This window comes from Carassius auratus, unplaced genomic scaffold (assembly GCF_003368295.1).
Source record: "Carassius auratus strain Wakin unplaced genomic scaffold, ASM336829v1 scaf_tig00015248, whole genome shotgun sequence".
NCBI lineage: Eukaryota > Metazoa > Chordata > Actinopteri > Cypriniformes > Cyprinidae > Carassius > Carassius auratus.
The window spans coordinates 45,718-65,333 of NW_020524568.1; the positions used below are offsets into that span (position 1 = coordinate 45,718).

At 37.0% G+C, this 19,616-nt stretch overlaps 1 protein-coding gene across 3 annotated transcripts in view; it reads right to left on the reverse strand.

Annotated features, from left to right (window-relative positions):
- Positions 1 to 19,616, reverse strand: part of LOC113074623 (integrin beta-4-like) — a 28,304-nt gene extending 8,688 nt beyond the window's left edge. For all 3 annotated transcript variants that reach the window (XM_026247442.1, XM_026247441.1, XM_026247440.1), the window contains exons 1-32: positions 19,190 to 19,616; positions 17,023 to 17,107; positions 16,274 to 16,356; positions 15,463 to 15,561; positions 15,160 to 15,364; positions 14,357 to 14,453; positions 14,106 to 14,277; positions 13,719 to 13,982; positions 13,497 to 13,586; positions 13,289 to 13,411; positions 12,783 to 12,950; positions 12,616 to 12,692; positions 12,331 to 12,530; positions 12,043 to 12,146; positions 11,079 to 11,174; positions 10,576 to 10,705; positions 10,347 to 10,472; positions 10,129 to 10,235; positions 9,623 to 9,656; positions 9,331 to 9,525; positions 8,845 to 8,945; positions 8,690 to 8,748; positions 7,844 to 7,867; positions 4,859 to 5,007; positions 4,565 to 4,744; positions 3,928 to 4,076; positions 3,532 to 3,739; positions 3,108 to 3,262; positions 1,835 to 2,015; positions 1,541 to 1,678; positions 1,263 to 1,445; positions 1,025 to 1,144 (exon numbers count right to left, since the gene is read on the reverse strand). In XM_026247442.1, coding sequence (XP_026103227.1) covers positions 1,025 to 1,144; positions 1,263 to 1,445; positions 1,541 to 1,678; positions 1,835 to 2,015; positions 3,108 to 3,262; positions 3,532 to 3,739; positions 3,928 to 4,076; positions 4,565 to 4,744; positions 4,859 to 5,007; positions 7,844 to 7,867; positions 8,690 to 8,748; positions 8,845 to 8,945; positions 9,331 to 9,525; positions 9,623 to 9,656; positions 10,129 to 10,235; positions 10,347 to 10,472; positions 10,576 to 10,705; positions 11,079 to 11,174; positions 12,043 to 12,146; positions 12,331 to 12,530; positions 12,616 to 12,692; positions 12,783 to 12,950; positions 13,289 to 13,411; positions 13,497 to 13,586; positions 13,719 to 13,982; positions 14,106 to 14,277; positions 14,357 to 14,453; positions 15,160 to 15,364; positions 15,463 to 15,561; positions 16,274 to 16,356; positions 17,023 to 17,101 — 4,096 coding nt within the window. In that variant the 5' untranslated portion in view covers positions 17,102 to 17,107; positions 19,190 to 19,616. The remainder of the gene's footprint in view (positions 1 to 1,024; positions 1,145 to 1,262; positions 1,446 to 1,540; positions 1,679 to 1,834; positions 2,016 to 3,107; positions 3,263 to 3,531; positions 3,740 to 3,927; positions 4,077 to 4,564; positions 4,745 to 4,858; positions 5,008 to 7,843; positions 7,868 to 8,689; positions 8,749 to 8,844; positions 8,946 to 9,330; positions 9,526 to 9,622; positions 9,657 to 10,128; positions 10,236 to 10,346; positions 10,473 to 10,575; positions 10,706 to 11,078; positions 11,175 to 12,042; positions 12,147 to 12,330; positions 12,531 to 12,615; positions 12,693 to 12,782; positions 12,951 to 13,288; positions 13,412 to 13,496; positions 13,587 to 13,718; positions 13,983 to 14,105; positions 14,278 to 14,356; positions 14,454 to 15,159; positions 15,365 to 15,462; positions 15,562 to 16,273; positions 16,357 to 17,022; positions 17,108 to 19,189) is intronic.

Sequence of the window (19,616 nt, forward strand, 5' to 3'; positions counted from 1 at the left end):
AATGGTGGAACTCCTGAGCATTTCTCTTGGAAAAGCGCGCCCGCGCACACGTCGACCAGAGGAGAGTGAGACCGAACCCACTAACGCGCTTCATCGGGAAATCGTCAGCAGCGCTGCAAAGGATTTGTTCGAGAATGTCCATTTTTGGCTTTTGCAACTACAAATTTATGTACCATCTCATTTTGGTTAAGATTGTGTAAATATTGAAGCTTTTACACATTTTAAAATCTATATCTAATCAGTAACAGATCAGTGGTCAGAAGCAGATGTTTTGAATAATAGCTTTGGCTTGACTGGACATCTTCGTTTAGGAGTAGTTTTTTTAAAAGTTTATGTACTAAAGTTTACAGAGGAAAAAAACTGACTATATACACACTAAATAATACAAAAACGGATGCAATTTTGTAACGGTTTTATCAGATATCATGTTACGCGACCTACCTTGTAACCACTGGCATTCGAGAATGTCTCCAAATAAGTGTGTTTTTGGATGTGAGGGAAAGTTTAACATGTTCAGCTTCCCAAAGAACCCAGCTTTACACAAACAGTGGATGAAGTTTGTTTTTCCAGGGCAGCAACGGAGTGTATCAAGTGCGTTTCTGTGTTCTCGTCATTTCAGACACGAATGTTTTATAAACAAGTCCCCATTCATGTAAGTACAAATGCATCAGATTTCTGTCTTTTGTTGGAAATCAGCACATAAGTGAATATATGTTAATGGGAACAACACAAAACATCAGTATTATAGCTCCGCCCTCGGCATGCCTCCAGGAGCTCTGCTTTTTCAGGAAAGCTGTATTTTTCTTTTATAAATATGATAAAACTAAAGACTTTTTAGAGATATGAAGGATGCAGTCCTACTCTATAGGTACTCAAGATTAACATGAGATTAGGTGAAACTGTGTATGTTATGTACCCTTTAATTAAAATAAATTTCTTTCTTACTGACCCCAAACTTTTGAACGGTGGTGTACATTGATTCCAATGTGTTGCAATAGTGCACCACTTCACAGAAGACACCTACCATCAGTCATATCTGTGACGCTAGGTCTCTGGCGTAGTACTTCATTACTGTACATCAGATAGCTGTCATATTCATCTCCAGCTTCTGCATCCACAATGGGAATGTCAGGAATGATGGGAACTATAGGAGTGATATATACCAGAACAAATAAAACAATCAATCCACAGTCAGTATAATGGTTTATAAAACAATTGCTCTGTCCAAACTCTATTCCACCCCATCTTTGTGAGATGCTTACTTGACATGGGTCTGGTAGGTTGTGAACCCAGGTTGATTGTGGCGTCTCTGTATGGGCCCCAGCCCACCTTATTGCGAGCACGCACTTTGTAACAGTAGGTCTGAGAAGGCTGCAGGTTCTCGATGAGCAGCATGCGCTTTTTGGGGTTGTCAATCATTACCTTCTTAGAAAGTCCTACAGGTTCTGAACAGAGAAAGAAATATGTGCAGTCAGATGAGCACTAATTGTTACAAAATTGACAAACAGATGAAATAAAAATTATTTTTTAAGACTCCTACTCTTGTTCTCGTCGATGGGTGTGTAGATAACCTCATATGAAGTGATGACCCCATTCGTCTCTGCTGGCTCTGCCCAGCTGACCTGAGTGACAGTTGGGCTGATGACATTGAAAGCCAAGCGACCAGGTTCACCAGGTACTAGAAGGGTAAAATAATGCAGATAGCCATGTTTGTATAACAAAAACTTCAAAAAGCATCAATGGGTAATGCCAGAAAAAGCTAAGTATGCAAAATTATGACATGCATACTTCTTAAAAACACCATAAAATAAAAAAAGTCCAGAGACTGACTTACCATCCTCTAGAGTCTGGCATTGAATGATATCACTGTAATTGCCCTCTCCGAGTGCATTGTAGCCACATACACGCATCTCATAGTCGCAGTATGGGTAGAGATTAGTCAGCTCGGCTTGAGGAGTCTTCACATCCAGCACCTGAGCCTTAGCCTCAGGGTCTCCATAAATCCAGTACTTCACCTGGAAACAGCAAATCAAGCCTCAAAGGAAATGCTTAATGGCATTTTCAACAGCCTTTTAAGCTAAGCTAGTGTTCATTGAAATATTTATTAAGCATTAAAAAACTGCAACTAAATCTTTACAAGCAGCAATGGACTGGGACAAAAAAAATAGCATGAGCTCTATGCTAATATGTCACAACCAACAGTTAATAATCTCCTACTAGCCTGTATGTTTCATAAACACTACTGTTCAAAAGTTTGGGTTTCCTTTTTGTTTTTTTAAGAATTGAATAATTATAATTCAGCAAGGACACATTAATCTGATCAAAAGTGACAGTAACGACATGCATGCTACAAAATATTTACATTCCAAATAAATGCTGCTCCTTTGACCTTTCTATTAAACACTGTATTACAATTTCCACCAAATTATTAAGCAGCACAACTGTTTTCGAGATTGATAATAATAAAAGAGATTATTTGCAGCAGATCAGCATTTATGAAGGATCATGTAAAACTAAAGGCTGCTGAAAATCCAGCTTTGCCATCACAGGGATACATTACATTTTAAAATGCATTAAACCAAAAAACATTTGTAATAATATTTCACAATATTACAGTTTTTACTGTATTTTTGATTAAATAAATGAGCCTTGGTGGGCCTAAGAGACTTAAAAAAAATCATTAATTGAATCATTCATATATGTCCTGCATATGAATCAATGTTTTATATATTGTATACAGTGTGTCTAAAAAAGCACAATTAAACTCATTTCAAACACTATACATCTATGAATAAAGTCTATGAATTATAATGCTTACATTTTCTTCTGTCACATTTTTGGCTTTTGCAACTACAAATTTATGTACCATCTCATTTTGGTTAAAACTGTGTAAATATTGAATCTTTTACACATTTTAAAATCTCTAAATCAGTAACAGTAACAGATCAGTGGTCAGAAGCAGATGTTTTGAATAATAGCTTTGGCATGCTAATAGTTTATGTACTAAACTTTACAGAGGAAAAAACTGACTATACACACACTTAATAATACAAAAACAGATGCAATTTTGTAACGTGTTTTATCAGATATCATGTTACGCGACCTACCTTGTAACCACTGGCATTTGCACTGGGGTTCCAGTTCAGGCGGATGTTTTTAGGGCCGGAAGCAACAGCCTTGATGTTGGTTGGGGCGTAGAGGTGTCCTCCAGGAGATGTGGGTGACTTATTCACATTCTTCTGGAAACCCAGTTTCCCATCCCCTGAAATGACATAATGCAAATATTAAATAACACTCTACATCTCTACATGGGGTTCTACATCTCTCTACATCTGCAGATTACTGGAGGGTTCAGGATTTTCTCATGAAACATGAAATAAAGTGAAAAAAAAAAAAAAAAAAAAAAAAAAAAATTATATTTATATATATATTTGCCTTTACAGATGGTTGCACCCAAAAACTGACTCTACACCCCGTTTTCTCACCTCTACCAACAAATTAAACGTTTAAATCTGTCAGCCTCTTATATACCTGGTTTATCGGCGATGGTGACAGTGGTGCGTGGGTAGCGGCCCAGTTTAGCACCTTGCCGTTGGTTGCTCAGATCCATCACAAACTGTTTGACTTGTTTGTCCTCTAGCATTCCATCTCCCTCGCCAAGCTCCAAGAGTTTCACTGGGACAGTCTTCTCTGTTTCCCCTGGTCCATAACTCAAGTCTCCTTCAACTGAGATATAGTCCTATGAAGAGAAGGAAATAATTAACGTGCAATCAAACAAGTAAAATAAGAATGACTTCATGACTTTTTTCTGATAAAGGCATATCCATATCCCCTATTTGGAAATTGTTGTGGTCTCATTTTATTAGAGAAAATCGAATCAATTTAATCAAATGTAAATACAGAACTTGTCAAGTTAGTGTATTATACCTTCCTGTCTTTGGCAGTGAGGTCATTTGTGCAGTATGTGACCTGTGTCCATCCATCCTCTATGATCTCACGACTGATCGGGATGTTTGCCACACCATCCTGACGACTGTAGGTGTATGACGGCTGCAGGAAGGTAAAGATGCTTCTAGCTATGTGAGAATAAATAAACACAAAGATTTTGCCACTTAATATTTGCTTTAAAAGTATGTTATTATAATATATTTTAAATCCCCACTAAAACTTGGCCGAAAAAATATTATGTCAATGGGTTAATAAAACACATTCTCTGTAAACATTTTGTCAAATTTGCCTTTTATTATGTTATGAGATTGAGCAAATAGTATGCATATTATTTGGCATGCTGGCCAAGGGGAGGGCTCCGAGCTCGGAATTTAGCCTGAACCCAGAGATCTCCCCCCATATCCCAAGCTGGGACAGTAATAGTTAGGAGCAAGGACATGGGATGGAGGAGGGATGCCAGAAAACTGTTGTGGGACAGAGGTAAGTTGGCTGTATATATACTTACTATTGTGCTAATTGAGATGATTATCTGAACTTGCTCCACCTGCGCTAAATTGGTGGATTATCTGAACATGCTCCCCCTTTACTTTAATAAAACATTATTAAAACTTCTTACCATGTTCCTTAATCACAGTGATGTTGATATGATCTTTGACAATCTTCGCAAGTCCAACTGGAACGTCAATGGCTTGAACAAGCAGCTCCTTCTTTTCATCATCCTCATCTTTCAAAAAGAGGGGAACTCGGACATCCACTGACTCCACACCCTCTTGAAACTCTACAGCACCTGCCGCTTCTACAAGACAAGGACATGGACACATAAACATGAAATTCACATAACAATCCTGAAGCGTTACAAAAGACTGCAAACTAACGCAGTCTAAGCATGAGGTTAAAGGGGTGGCCGTACCTCTGTCAGTAGCTACGGTGTAGTAGCCTGGAACCACTTTCAGGTCCCGGAAGTTTCCAGCCTGAACCTGTTTATCTGTCAGTTTCACTATATCTGGGTAACTGGCACGAGGGGCAGATAACACCGTGTCTACAATTGTGTTGTTCTTTCTGTGGATGCAAATGAGAATTATTATTGTTTTCAGATTTGTAGTCCCTGTACAAATCAGTAAATCCAACATATTTTAATTATGATTTTAATATAATTGATGGCAAAAATGCATTTTAAGCAGCCAATACTCCAGTCTTCATTATCACATGATACTTCAGAAATAATTTTAAAGGGGTGGTTGACAGGGTTTTTCTTTCTAGACTTGATTGTGTTTATGGGGTGCAGTCTAATGTGTTAATGCTTAGTAATTTTTTAAAAACATGTTATTTTTCACATAATTTACCTTTATTCTACACCACTCCTTCCCTTCACTACGGAAGTTCTAAGCGGCCGTGCATTATATTTTTTTTTCCTTTTTGTTTTCTCGTTATAACGACTTATTTTTCTCGTTATCTCGACATAACGAAGTTCGTTTTCTCGTTATAACGACTTATTTTTCTCGTTATCTCGACATAACGAAGTTCGTTTTCTCGTTTTAACGACTTATTTTTCTCGTTATCTCGACATAACGAAAGTCGTTTTCTCGTTATAACGACTTATTTTTCTCGTTATCTCGACATAACGAAGTTCGTTTTCTCGTTATAACGACTTATTTTTCTCGTTATCTCGACATAACGAAGTTCGTTTTCTCGTTATAACGACTTATTTTTCTCGTTATCTCGACATAACAAAAGTTTGTTTTCTCGTCATAACGACATATGACAGTTTTACTGTTGCTATAGTAACGAACTCAACTTTGACAGGCATCTGATGGACAACCATGCAAACGCTCTTACTGTAGCCTATATTTCAGCAAATTTAGTTTCGCCTAGGTAATAAGGTCTACAATACTGTACATAAATAAAGGCTGATCAATCACTGTTGATTTTTCCAGAGACAGTACAACGAACGTTTTGTTTTTGTAATTAACATGTTTAAATGGCAACACCGCGAAATTAGAGCTGCTTGGATTAAACTCACTTTTCATTTTCCCTTTATTTGAAATAAAATTATATATAATTTGTAATTTGTAGTAGTCATTATATGATGTGGCAGATATCATGTGTGTTACAAGCTTCTGTTTGAAAAGAGCGGACTACGTGTAGTGTGTGTGTGTGTGTGTGTGTGTGTGTGTAGAAAAAAACGATTACAACATTATAGAACAAAACTGAATTGAATTAGCATATGGATTTTACATATACATCACATTTCTCATCAATATGGTTAACAATAAAGATTAGTAATAAGGAAAAGAAGCACATCAGCCTACATCGTTAAATCCCGTCCTACTGTAGATAAACAGAATACAGTGATGTCAACCTTGGTTTTGATAAGCAGTTATTTTATGACACAGAACGCGTTGGTGAAACTCATGCATCTAGCAGGAACTTAATACACAAAATATTCATATTGATTCAAGCATTTAACATTTATGAATTAATTAAATGTCAGTAATGAAGACTGCACAAATTATAGCGATCACGAGGAAGGTCCGCGTACAGTAAAGTGGACAGTGTACAACACCGCATCAGTTATATTCAGGTCTATAGTGCCACCTGCTGGCGCAGTTTTGTAACTTCTTAGAGAAAATTAATTCGTTATAACGAGAAAACGAACTTCGTTATGTCGAGAAAACGAGAAAATGAAGTCGTTATAACGAGAAAATGAACTTCGTTATGTCGAGATAACGAGAAAATTAAGTCGTTATAACGAGAAAACAAGAAGAAAAAATATTATAATGCATGGCCGCTTAGAACTTCCGTACTTCTCTGATAAACACTGATGAATTCCTGGTTTTTTTGAAGCCCCTCCCACAGAAAAACATAATGGGCTCAGATTGGTCAGCTGGACCAGTGTTCTGTGATTTGCTAAACCGCCAGTGCGTGTGAAAACGTCACGCCCCTCAGCTCAGCCACATGTGCTCAGATTGTATTGTAAACAATGACGTCATCAACATTGCTTATCAATTTGAGCCCAAATGAAATGCAGAGGATATTACTGAAGAGGATCGTGCATAACCTGTGCAAGCACGGCTCTTAATGGTACAGTATGTTTTTTGTTTGTTGTTGTCTCATACTTTTAAATAAGCAGTTGCATTTACAAATAACAGCATAAGTTAGCTTTTAATACACAGTTTTATTCGTATTAATATAATACAGCATGGAAACTGCATGCGCTATGTGAAAAATATCTGTCTCTCTATACGAAGTGTATAATTGGAACAGTTCATTGTTGAAGCTGAGCTGGTGAGCTGATGATCTGAGAGAGAGAGAGATGCAGAGCAAAGCGAGTGCAAAGAAGAGCGGCTCAAAGAATAGGATTAAGAACTGCTGCTTTAGAAAATTGATTTTGAAACTTGTGAATCCATTAGAATCATTAAAAGACAGAATCTCGATTCATATATTAATATTTTTTTTATGCACATACCCCTAGTGTTTACGACATGGCAACAACTCTTACTCTTCTCTAAAGCAGCACAATATGGCCTTGCTACTTTTGTTGCATGTTCCCAGGGGCGGGGTTTATATTAATTTCTTGGTTTGTTACGTCACATACCCAAGAAGTAGCTTGTTGTAGTCACTACGAGCCGTTTTTGTAGGCATTAAACTGCCATCATTTTAAAAGATGATATCTCTGTTTGCACTGAATTTTCAGTGTCTAACTTTGCAGATATTGTTTATGCTCAAACAGCAACATCACACACTAACTAACATTAAAAAATGTGAAATCGCAATCAACCACCCCTTTAATACTTGTATAATAAAATGTTTTGTGAGATTTACCCTAATTAATAAACTCAGAATTAATGTGACATACAGTATTTTGTCAATGCTAGCTCAGCTGTAGCTACAGTACCTCTTTCCAGAATTTCTTTGTGTCCTGAGGGGAAAAAAATAAAAGTACATTCAGACGCATGTCAAAATCTGAGCCTCATCCAACTTTAGAAAAACAGCCCACGAGGCACAGCCACACCAATTTTATTGAGTCACTAGGCTTGTTTGAGATGTGCCTCGCCTCGCCTGAAATGTAGGCAAGATTAGGAGGCTGCAGTGAGGGGAGGAGTGAAATAAGCACAGTCTAGATCGACACTTCTGAGCTCTCGAAGTGCAACAGATACCTACGAGACCAAAGCAGGATATCATGTTATTCTCACTCACATGCTGTGTTGCTAATAAACATGATATATTTCCAGTTCTGTTGCTTTTATATGAAAATAATAAATATGAATGACACTCAAAGTGCTTGCTATTTAATTCCATATGAAAGGTGTATTTATCATCCATTTTTATTTTAAATACAAACACGTATTTTAGATTTTTATAGAAATATGACAACAATCTCATATCACACACAGAGATCACACTGTCAGTGTTTGGGCACATTTATGCATAATTTAAATACATAATCACATGAAATCAGATGAAAAAATTTAATATTTCAGAAGAGAATGCAGCATCACAGTTGTCGTCAGTCAGTTGTCTGCCATCATACTTTCGATCAGCATAATCGGTGGAGAGCAACTGCTTTCGACTGCACAATTGGACACAGCCGCCGCAAGAGCTTTTTTGGCACATGTCAGCATGACATCAGAGAAAGTCGGACGTAACTCGGACACTTTTCTAACCGGCATGCATCTTGCGGTGATCACTTCTGCGCAGATTTTGCTAATCTCAAACAAGCCTATTGAGAGCTACTTCTCACCTGAACAGAGACTTTTGCACTCTCTGTGCGCCAGGGATCTGCAGGAACACATCATTGAGCTGTTTATGAAACAAAGAGACATTAACAGTCAGGCATGACGGTTCATGTGCAATAAGTTGTTTCTTTTTTTTTTATGGTGATGGGGGGGCATTTACGTTGTCCTCAACTTCTTGTCTGAGCTTGTTTGTGTCCCGAGACTCTTTGGATAGAGTTTCTGAATATTGCCGGTTCAGACGAAGAGAGATAGGGTACTGAACTATGAAGAAAAATACAGAGGGATGAAAGAATATAAATACAAGCTAAACAAGCATTAAAATTAGTAAAAAAAGGATAGATCACCCGAAAATTTAAATTCTGCCATAATTTACTTCACTCATGTCATTCCAAACCTGTATTACTTTCTTTCACCCGTGGAGCACAAAAAAATAATATATTTTGATCATTTTTGCCAGTCTAATGGATGAAAGTCAGTGGGGTCCATTGTTGTTTTGGACCCCATTTACTTTCATTGTACATAAACATTTTTCAAAACATTTTTTTTTATGTGTTCCACAATAGAAAGACAGACACAGAGGTGTGGAATGGCAATAATTTAGATTTTGGGGTGAACTATTACTTTAATATTGTCAGTCTAGACTCACTGATCTCTTTGGGGTTGGGTTTGATTTGGTTCTGTGGGTGGTTTGGTCCTCGATGCACATTGTCCATCACTTTCCAGCGCACAATGTCTGTGCTCTTGGGTGGGCCGGTCCGCACCATTGGGGTCTCCAAATGATCACTGGTCAACAAAGACTGACGTAGCATGTAGTGGTCTTCTGTGAATCCCACAATACGACCTGCCAATCACAAACACATTAAAAACAATACAGTAAATCTGTTCCCACTGATCTCTGTAGAATGTAACTGAAGTGTAACAGAGAGAAAAATGATTACCTCTGCCACAGCATGGGAGAAGAGCAAGACACGCCTGTCGGGGACAGACTGCAAATGTTAATCAGCTTGGATATAACATTACTACACCACATCCTAACCACCTGAACACAACATGTTTTAAGCATCATGTACCATAACGGGTTGTTTTAAAGAAAGTGAAAAATGCTGTCCAACGCAACAGAATCAAAGCAAAAAAGAACCTTTATGATGTGTATACTGCAAACAAGACAAGCAACAAGACATCTTAGTGCTTTTTTCTTAATCATTTATCATCACCTGAGCAGTATTTTCAGTTTCACTGACAACTTAAAATAACTTGACACTGGAAACTCACGTTGCCTCTGTTATGGGAAGGTGTGTTTTTTCCCCTTTCCCTTTTTTCTGTTCTCTTTTCTTAGTTATACACATTTTGACAACACTTCCTTTTCAGGACTTGTGGGGATATGCTGATTTGTAAAACAAAAAAATAAAATAAACAAATAAAATATTAAGATGTGTATATCTACCTTGCAACAGGTGCAGTATTTCCAGCAGCAGAGCAAAAGCAAACCAAGCAACAGCATCAGAAACATAATAAGAGGAATCAACCACAGAAAACCTGCAGGTGGACAATCTGATACACGGAGAAACAATCAGTTTAACACGTTTTGCTCACCACACTCTTGTTCAAGAGCTAGAAATACAGTCTAAGTAGTAGTACAATTAATATTTGTGTATATCTTACCTTTCTTTTTCTTTACTAGGACGTGGTGTTCTTTGTCTGTGATGTTTAATGGATAATTCACAGTGTAGTGATATGTGCAGTCATCATCTTCGTCACGGAAACTGCATGTCTCTATTACTTTGTTATCTGTTTACACAAATAAATCAACCCATCGTTGTTTCATCCATCCATAAACGAATCCATGAGTAGAGCTATGTCTTTTAATATAAATTAAGATCTGATGCCTTACTGTCTTCGAGCTCTTCCACCATGATGATTTTAAAGGGACATTTATTGCATTTCCGTCCTTTTCTCTCTCCGGTGTTCCAAGCCTGGCACTGAACGCAGCTCCTCTTGCCTTCACATATACCCAGTAGTTGCTGCATTATGAGAGACAGTTGGTATCAGGACAGAACTAATTAACATGCAAAGTAAAAAATACAGATAGACGGACACATTCACACGTTTACTTAGCTATCTAAATGGGGACATTCCATTGGCGTAATGGGTTTTTATACCGTACAAACTGTATTTTCTATCGCCCTACACCAACCCAACCCCATACAGAAAACTTTCAGAATTTGTACATTTTCAAAAAAATAACTTTGTTCACTTTATTTTTATACCAGTTTTACAAAAGAGGACATCCCCAAAGGGAAGTTTTTGGAGATTTTGTCAGGTTTAATTCACTTTTTGGTACAAAATTTGTCCCCAAAATATGGTTAAGTACACACACACCCATCATAGTCGTACCTGGAAGTTTGCTTCACAAGTGGGGCTCAGTGGGATTCCAGATTTTGCACACTCACAATGACCACATTTGCACTCACCAAGGCCATTACAGATGCCCTACAAAACAGACGAACAATTTTATTATACACAGAACTGTGTTTTACCTAGACACATTTATCAAAACTGAGTTATGAGTGAAATGGAACTCCTTGACTATCATCAGAACTGTGACAGATGGGTTCGGCTCTACTCTGCTATGATTTAGAGAAAATCATATAAAATTTTACGGAAAAACATCAGTTTCAGTTTGATGTAGCTAATGTGCTTCAACAATCAGCATCTACCACCAGTAAATATCACCATCTATTTTAATTGAAAAATAGAATAAATATTTATTTTGTATAAAAAATTAAAATTAAAAAAATTATATATATACATATATATATATATATGTGTGTGTGAATATTGAGAAGTACCATTGACTTGGGGACATACATGTAGTTATGATAGGGGAAGTCGTGGCCTAATGGTTAGAGAGTCGGACTCCCAATCGAAAGGTTGTGAGTTCGAGTCCCGGGCCGGCAGGAATTGTGGGTGGGGGGGGAGTTCATGTACAGTTCTCTCTCCATCTTCAATACCACGACTTAGGTGCCCTTGAGCAAGGCATCGAACCCCCAACTGCTCCCCGGGCGCTGCAGCATAAATGGCTGCCCACTGCTCCGGGTGTGTGCTCACAGTGTGTGTGTGTGTTCACTTCGGATGGGTTAAATGAAGAGCACAAATTCTGAATATGGGTCACCATACTTGGCTGAATGTCACGTCACATATACATATATATAAAATCATATTGTGATACATGATATTACTACAATTTAAATAACTGTTTTCTATTTTAATTATATTTTGAAAAAGCAAAATCTTAACCCTACATTTTTTTAACAGTAGCGTGCTAGCATAGTGACTTTTATAATTTTGTGAGCATTACCCCTTTGCTGTCCAGACATAATTTTTTGCCGCTGAAGCATTCACAGGCATCTCCAGTCCATCCCGGTGTACAAACACATCTGCCCATACTGCAGCTTCCACGATCTGTTGTTGCAAAGAAAGGTGAAAGGTCACTAACCCTGAAACTGGATTACAACACCACATCAAAGCATGTCTGCTCCTAATACAACCTTATCAAATGACTGTATAGCCTGTTTTTCTTTCATCTCTCAAATTAAATTCGGGATATATTACTGGAATATTAAAATCGAAAAATAATTTCACTAACCATTACAGAGAAATCCACTAAATCTCTGGCACTGAGATTTGTCAAACTGGCAGAAGGGCCCTTCAAACTGGAATGGGTTATAGCACATACAGGTCCCACACATGCAGTCTCCTCTGCCCGAGCAAGACTCGTTCTTCCCAGGTTCGATGCACTTGTCTGAGTCCGTGGAGACCTCTGAACAGTTACAGAAAGGGCCTTGCCTACAAGAGGCAAGAAACGGGGTTATGGACTGCAATATAATGGGCACAAATCAAAGATATCAAAAGACTTAAATATCAATACTACCATCCATCAGAACACTGGCATTTCCCACAGACAAGATCTCCTTGGCCGTTACAGAGCGCTGCATTTTTAACCGGAGTCTGATGTTAAAGGTGAAACAGTGGTGTAAGATTTTAAATGAACATGCAGAACAGGAGAAGCGTTATAAAGAGGTAGCAGACCTACTGTACCTTTTCGCAGTCACATGTATGACAGAGCACTTCGGTCTTGATTCTGAGGGCGGAGCTAAATGTGGTTGGTTTGACTCTTAAGGCTCCAGCCCGGTCAGCCTGGTTGGCTTTACAAACATGCTGCTCTCCCACATGAGTAAGAGCCTTCAGACTGACTGTAAATTTACCCTTTACAGAGAGAAAACTTGAATCAGTGTCTTTACGACAAGGTTTTCATATTTTAAAGAGTTAAATAGTGTTTTTTTTAAATTCCAGCAACCAGCATGCATCTTGTTTTCTGTTGGATATGTAATAAATTACATTCAATATTTCAATAAATTAAACTAAATAAAATAAAATAAAAATATATATTTAAATGTAAATACATTTAAAAAAAATAAATTTAAAAATATGTTTGTAAAGACATGAAATAAATTTCATGCTTTTTGCTTCCTTTTGAAATGCTGGCAAGTGCATGAGAGACTACATTTGAAGCTGTAAATTAAAAAGAAGTTAAAGGCACTCACAATTTCACCTGGTGTGATTTTATATTTGCCAGATTCAGAAAAAGTGCCAGACTGAGAGTGTATGTTGACTTTCACTGCCTTTGGTCTGTCCTCTGCACGGATACTGATCTTGGAACGAATATTCTGTTCAAAAAATTATTTAAAAAAGTTACATCAAATTAAAAATAAATAAATATCAGCAATGTATTTGGTATGAAAATAAATTTACTTCAAAAGCATTTTTTAAAATGTTCAAGATGTTGGAGGAATCTTCTTGTAACAGTCCTAGCTCAGCAATAGGGAAGTATTCTTGGAGTTTCTACAAACAAAGGAAATCATAATTCTCAATATAAACCTGACTTATATTGTAGTCTCTGAGAACTTTTCAATGGAGACATGATGCACTTATGCCATTAAGACAAATAAAATGAGTTTTTAAAGGCATACAAACCTCGTAGTATGAATAGGAGTGGTTAGTAATGGCGAAGATTGGGATGATATTATGTTTCATCAGGAGTCGCACTATGGTGGGTATGGATGGGTAGTCTTGACGAGTATCATGTGTGTAATTTCCATCTGAAGTCAGATGGCATTGCTCATCGTTACGATCCAAGATGCCCGCGAGCACATTAGCACCGTCTGCCTCATAATGGAAGGCTGATTCAGTGGAGAAGACAAGCAAGTGAGTGCTGTCATCCCTCCAGCCAATTTGTTCCTGTGAAAATGAGAAACACGTTATACTGTAGTAATAAGACTTGCCATTTACAGTACTGTAAATGGCAATAATTTTTCACTTCTGTCTACCAAATTAGCTTCTTAAAAATAGACATTTCAGTACCTGGCAGACAGCAACCTGTAAGATGGCATCAAACCCCCCCTCGGGGGCATCCAGGTTGCCAGATATGCACTCTTGCTCAAGCTTCTGTTTAAAGGTGTCTATGTTTTTTGTGAGAGTGATGACATTACGGAATGAAAACGGAGGGTCAGCTTTGGCCCACGGCACTTTTAATCTTTAAGAGGAAAAACATATAAAAGGAGCATGTGCAGACAAAGTCAAACTGCATGGTGCTGTAACTGTATTCTTCTTACTTAGCTGGTCTCATGTCAGTCTGAGGCTCGGTGACTTTGTCCACAAACTTGCCAAATCCGATGGTGTAATCGTCAGAGATTTGGTCAACAAGCTGAGCTACATAGGGTGAAATCAGACAATGAATGCATATTAAAATGTTTCAAAACAAACAACTCATGACTGCGGCACCCAAAACTAGTTTGCCCAAGTGGTATAATTTCTAAAATTGCGTTCAAACAACCAGACAATGTGCAATGGATTCAGAAAGGGACTCAAAATATGTATTTAAAAGTTGAACTTACTTGACCCACCATCTAAATAATGCAACACTCATGGCTCAAGACGAAACAGTGAGACATAACACAACAGCCAATGTAAAAATAGCTAGAACACATCCTTTAAATGCACTTGGTGCAGCATAGCTTGATAGCCGAGACATTATTTTACAATGGACCTTTTCATGTGGCAATGATCGATACATAATATATCAAATATTTAAAAATAAGATTTTATAATGGCTACATACTGTACTATATATACACACACACACACACGTGTGGGGTTTTTATTCACAGTGACGAGAGCAAACTTTTAAATCAGAATGAGAATAAACTGTTTTTAAATGACTAAAACAGCCAGTTTAAACTGAGTCACATCTTAAATCACCAATTCTAACACCATGTTTACTACTGTAGTTCACTGCAAAATTCACAGTGGTGTTTAATTTTACATAGCAAACCATCACAAATATAACGCCCAACCCAAATTGCAACCGTTCCCAGCCCACATCTAACCGCTATGATACACCGCCCTCCTTGCTCACCCAGCTGGTTTCCCATACTCTTCAATTTGTCCAGATCATCAGACATAGAATGTGAGAAGTCCATGAGGATGTAGAGGTCCAGAGGGCCATGGGCTGGTTCAAACACCTCCATCTCCACCTCCCTCTCCTCCCCGGGGAGAAGCGTCATGCTCATTTGCTGAGGGGCCACCTGAGAGTACGTTAGTGACTTATTAATAGTCGCATTCTGAAAAACACACAAAGACACATTAATGCATAAACAAACATGAATCCATGATATGGAAATATAACTAAAGGGAGGGACAGGATTCTGATATAACAAACCTTTAAGGTTTTACTGCTGCTCTCAATTGTTACCATATGTCTACTACATTTACGGGCCTCCAAGTTTTCCTTCAGGTCACAACGTTCATACTCGAATATCTGAAGAGAAAAAAACATACAACTGAAAGAAATGACACAACTGCGGTCATACAGCTACAATAGGTTTTATATACTACATACAAATAACCAGAAACCATAGGAGACATTAAGGTGGGGGCAGTGAAATAAAATACAGTGCTGTTCGAAAGACATATATAAGTGTAAAAATTATATTTCAAATAAATGCTGTTCTTTTGAACTTTATTCATCCAAGAATCCTGAGGCACAAAATAATAATAATAAATGTTTCTTGAGCAACAAAAATTAGTAAATTCAAATGACTTATGTAGGTTAATGTGACACTGAAGACTGGGAATATAAACCATAACAATAGTTCACAATATTACTGTTTTTACTGTATATCTGATCTAATAAATGCAGTCTCGGTTAACAAAAAGGACCGATTTCAAAAACATAAAAAACAGTACAGACCCCATACTCTTGAATGGTAGTATATTATTAAAGTTCATTTGAGAAGAACTGCTCAAATCACTGTTTAATAAGACGGTAGTGTATCATACTTGAAACTGAATAATGACATTGTTGTTTGAATGAATGTTGGACATTTCTAATCACTAACATTTAACATTTCGGATTAGATTTGTAAAGGAGTTAATACTCTTCAACAGACCCTCTGGATCAATACGTCATATAGACTAATTGAGAAAACAACATCAATTCATTCTTCAGCATGAGGATCAGTGAGTTTCACCTCATCAGGGCAGTAAGCACATCCTGTGCCGATCTGGATACATTCTGAGCAGGTTTTTGCCCCGGCAGCAGTACAGTGGTTCACTGTGTAACACAAAAAAGCACATTCAGCAAATAACAAAGATAATGATGTCTTCCCTGAATTTGGCTTTAAAGGTTTTTGTCTTAGTGTTTTCACTAAGAATTTCACTGCTTTTAATAAAACATTTAAACATCCAACAAATGTTACTAGAGATTTCCTCTGAATAAATTCAGTTTTTCTAAACCATTTTTGCTATAACTTTAAACCAACTTTTTATATTTAGTGAATATACTTGTATGAAGTCAGTTCTCCTAATGTTCATACCAAAATCATGGTCTTGTTCCACTGACAACCACAAATAATCTTTCTGCTGTTATTTTTAACAATACATCTATTGTTTTATCATTTAAATATCCTAATAAACTTTTTTTGCTTAAAAGGTGAACCGTACAGTTATTATTTAAAATGAATGATACTTGGGTTGATATATATTATAGCATGCAAAGTATTTGGACAGTTAAAAATGTACTTAGCAAACAAAACATGAAATACTGTGAAATGTACAAAACATCACCCCAAATGTTTTCATATATATTGTTGATCATTAATGATTACAGTAAGCAGAAAGTAATCTGGTGTTTTAACTGACTTAGCATTGCTTCCTAAGTTAAAGTGTTTTTAAATGAGATTTGAGGTTTAAGGGGCTTAAGAAGAGTTGATGTTCCCACCCTCATTAGCATGGCTGGCTGTCACAGCGAGCATGAGAACGTAGATCCCCACAGCGAGATGCAGCGCCCATCCTCCCATTTCAGTCTGAAACATAAATACAACAATAGCAAGATCACACATTTAACATGAGGTTAAACATAGTGAACAGATGCCACACAGATACAAATGAATGCATACAGAGATACACACCAAAAAAAAACTGATCATAACTGAACTGAATAATTCAAGGCATGCGAGACATGTGCCTTGGTAAACACCACAATACATTCAGCAAAAACCTCATAATGACCAGACACACTGCAGTGGACATTCACTTGAAATAACAGCATGTTTGTGTGTGTCTATTGTCCATTACAACTACCGTACACTTATCTAATCTACAGGAGAATTGCATGCATCTCAGCTGTTACATCTGCGCTTAAATAAATAAAACAGAAGCAGAAATCCAATCCACTTTTCTCTCGCTTTTTACTCACTCCCTTTTTTTCTCCCTGAAAACATCAAATAAAAGTTGAGCCCATTTCACCCCCCATAAATCTGTGAGGAAGAGGAGGACAGCGAAGAGGAGGAACAGACCAATGATTCCTCAGGAATTCCTCTCATATCCTCTACAGATGCACACTGACACTGGGAGAAAAACAGTGGAAAGTTTGAGAACAACTTTTCATATACTGTATATATATTTTTGTGTATTATACTTTAGTCTCATTTTCTAACATAATATTTTATTGTGCATAATTTAAAATAACTTTCAATTGATATATACCTTTTGTAATTAATAAAATTATATAAATTTATTAATTTAATCCCTTACCAATACATGCTGATTAGAATCAGGACACATTCTTAAATGTGTCAACGCACATACTATATGCACCAGACTGACACTGCGTCACTTCTCACTGTTTTTTTTTTTTAATTGTTTTTTTTTTTTTTTTTGCAGCATTTTTTTCATTTTTTTATATTGAAGCCCTGCATTTTGTTCTATCCTGCTAAGCTCTATCCAGGACAAAAAACACATTCCCTGAATACATCCATCTGCACTGTCTGCTGATCTTGCAAAATTTGGTTTGGTGAAACTTATTACTTATAGTAGCAGCTGGTGCTGAACTGACTGCAGGTTTGCAAAATCCATCAAGTTTCTAATTCAGGTAATTGTTCAGGTACTTTGAATATGTAAATTTTAATATATCCTATGGCATAAAAAGCACTAACTACACAATTTAAATACAATTTTTTTTACATTCTTTAAATAAGTGTTTCATGTTCAATTGAAATTACAAATTTTATCCCTCAAAACCTTCCCCTAAACCACCAAAATACACAAAACAGTATAATCCAAGAAAACAAAACATGTTGCTTAAACCATAGTTTTCACACATCCTTCAACTTTACATTCATATATAACTCCTCAAGTTCATATTTTGACCAACATCGCTGGAATTTCGCTCCAGGATGAGAGAAAACTTAATCACATATAAATATTACTGCTCCTGAGACCAGCATGCTATTGTGAATTTGATTGGGCCTGTGCTAAACTCATAAATGGGCATTTATATCAGGCTTAGTCATACAGACTTTTTGCATCAGTGAAACTTTGAGGAACAACTTATTTAGAGCAAATTTCTTCTAACTCAGTAAAGCTAAACACAAATTCAACTAAATGTAAATCGATCTGAGAATAATAATGACATTAAATACCATAATGAAACCTTATAGTCACGATATATATACATACAGAATGATCCAGACACAGATGTGAATGGTTACAAATGCATAACACCACCGAACAACATTCAAATCAAAATGAACAACTGAAAATGAATGATGCAGCTTCAGACACTCTTTTGCAAAAGTGAAAACAACCAGCACTTTCTTTTTATCTCTCATATACGTTCATAAAGATTTAGTGGACATATTTTAGAAGATGAAAAACAGAACCAGCTGAATAGTAGTGTGCACAATTTAAAGGCCTAAAACAAAGTGATTAAAAATATATATATTATATATATATTGATTTCGCCAGCCACAAACATCAGCTAAAAAAACAAGACAAACAAAAAGAGACAAGCAAGTAAAGAGGAAAGGGGAAGCAGAGATAAAAAAAGAGCCTTAAATACATGCATGACTGTGAGGCTTTGCAAAAAGATTGTTGATCTCACAAACCTCTTAGTTTGTTGTTTCCCAATCCAAGTCCCAGAGCCCAACAACAAACAGCAAAGTTCTCTAAAAGAAAACCCTTAATTCTCTCTCTTGTTTCCAATGATTAACCGAAGAGAGAAAATAGCCTGCTTTCCACCTGTTTCTTCACAAATCCAAACAACAGGGAAACTATTAGTGCTTGCAGGAAAAAGTTCCCTTCCTACCCCACTTGGGGCAGTGCACAATCGACTGAATATTCCCCCCCAGAGACGACTTGTGTTTAAGAGTGAATGTGTGTCTGGTCCCTCCTCTTTTACTCAAGCTGTTCAGGTGGGTCACAGGCAACACCGTTGCTTTCTTTCGCTGGCTTTGATAGTCCACAAGATCGCTCCACCGTTCTTTCTGTCCTTTGCTCACTCGCTCTCTGCACATTCATTTAGCAGCACCCTCA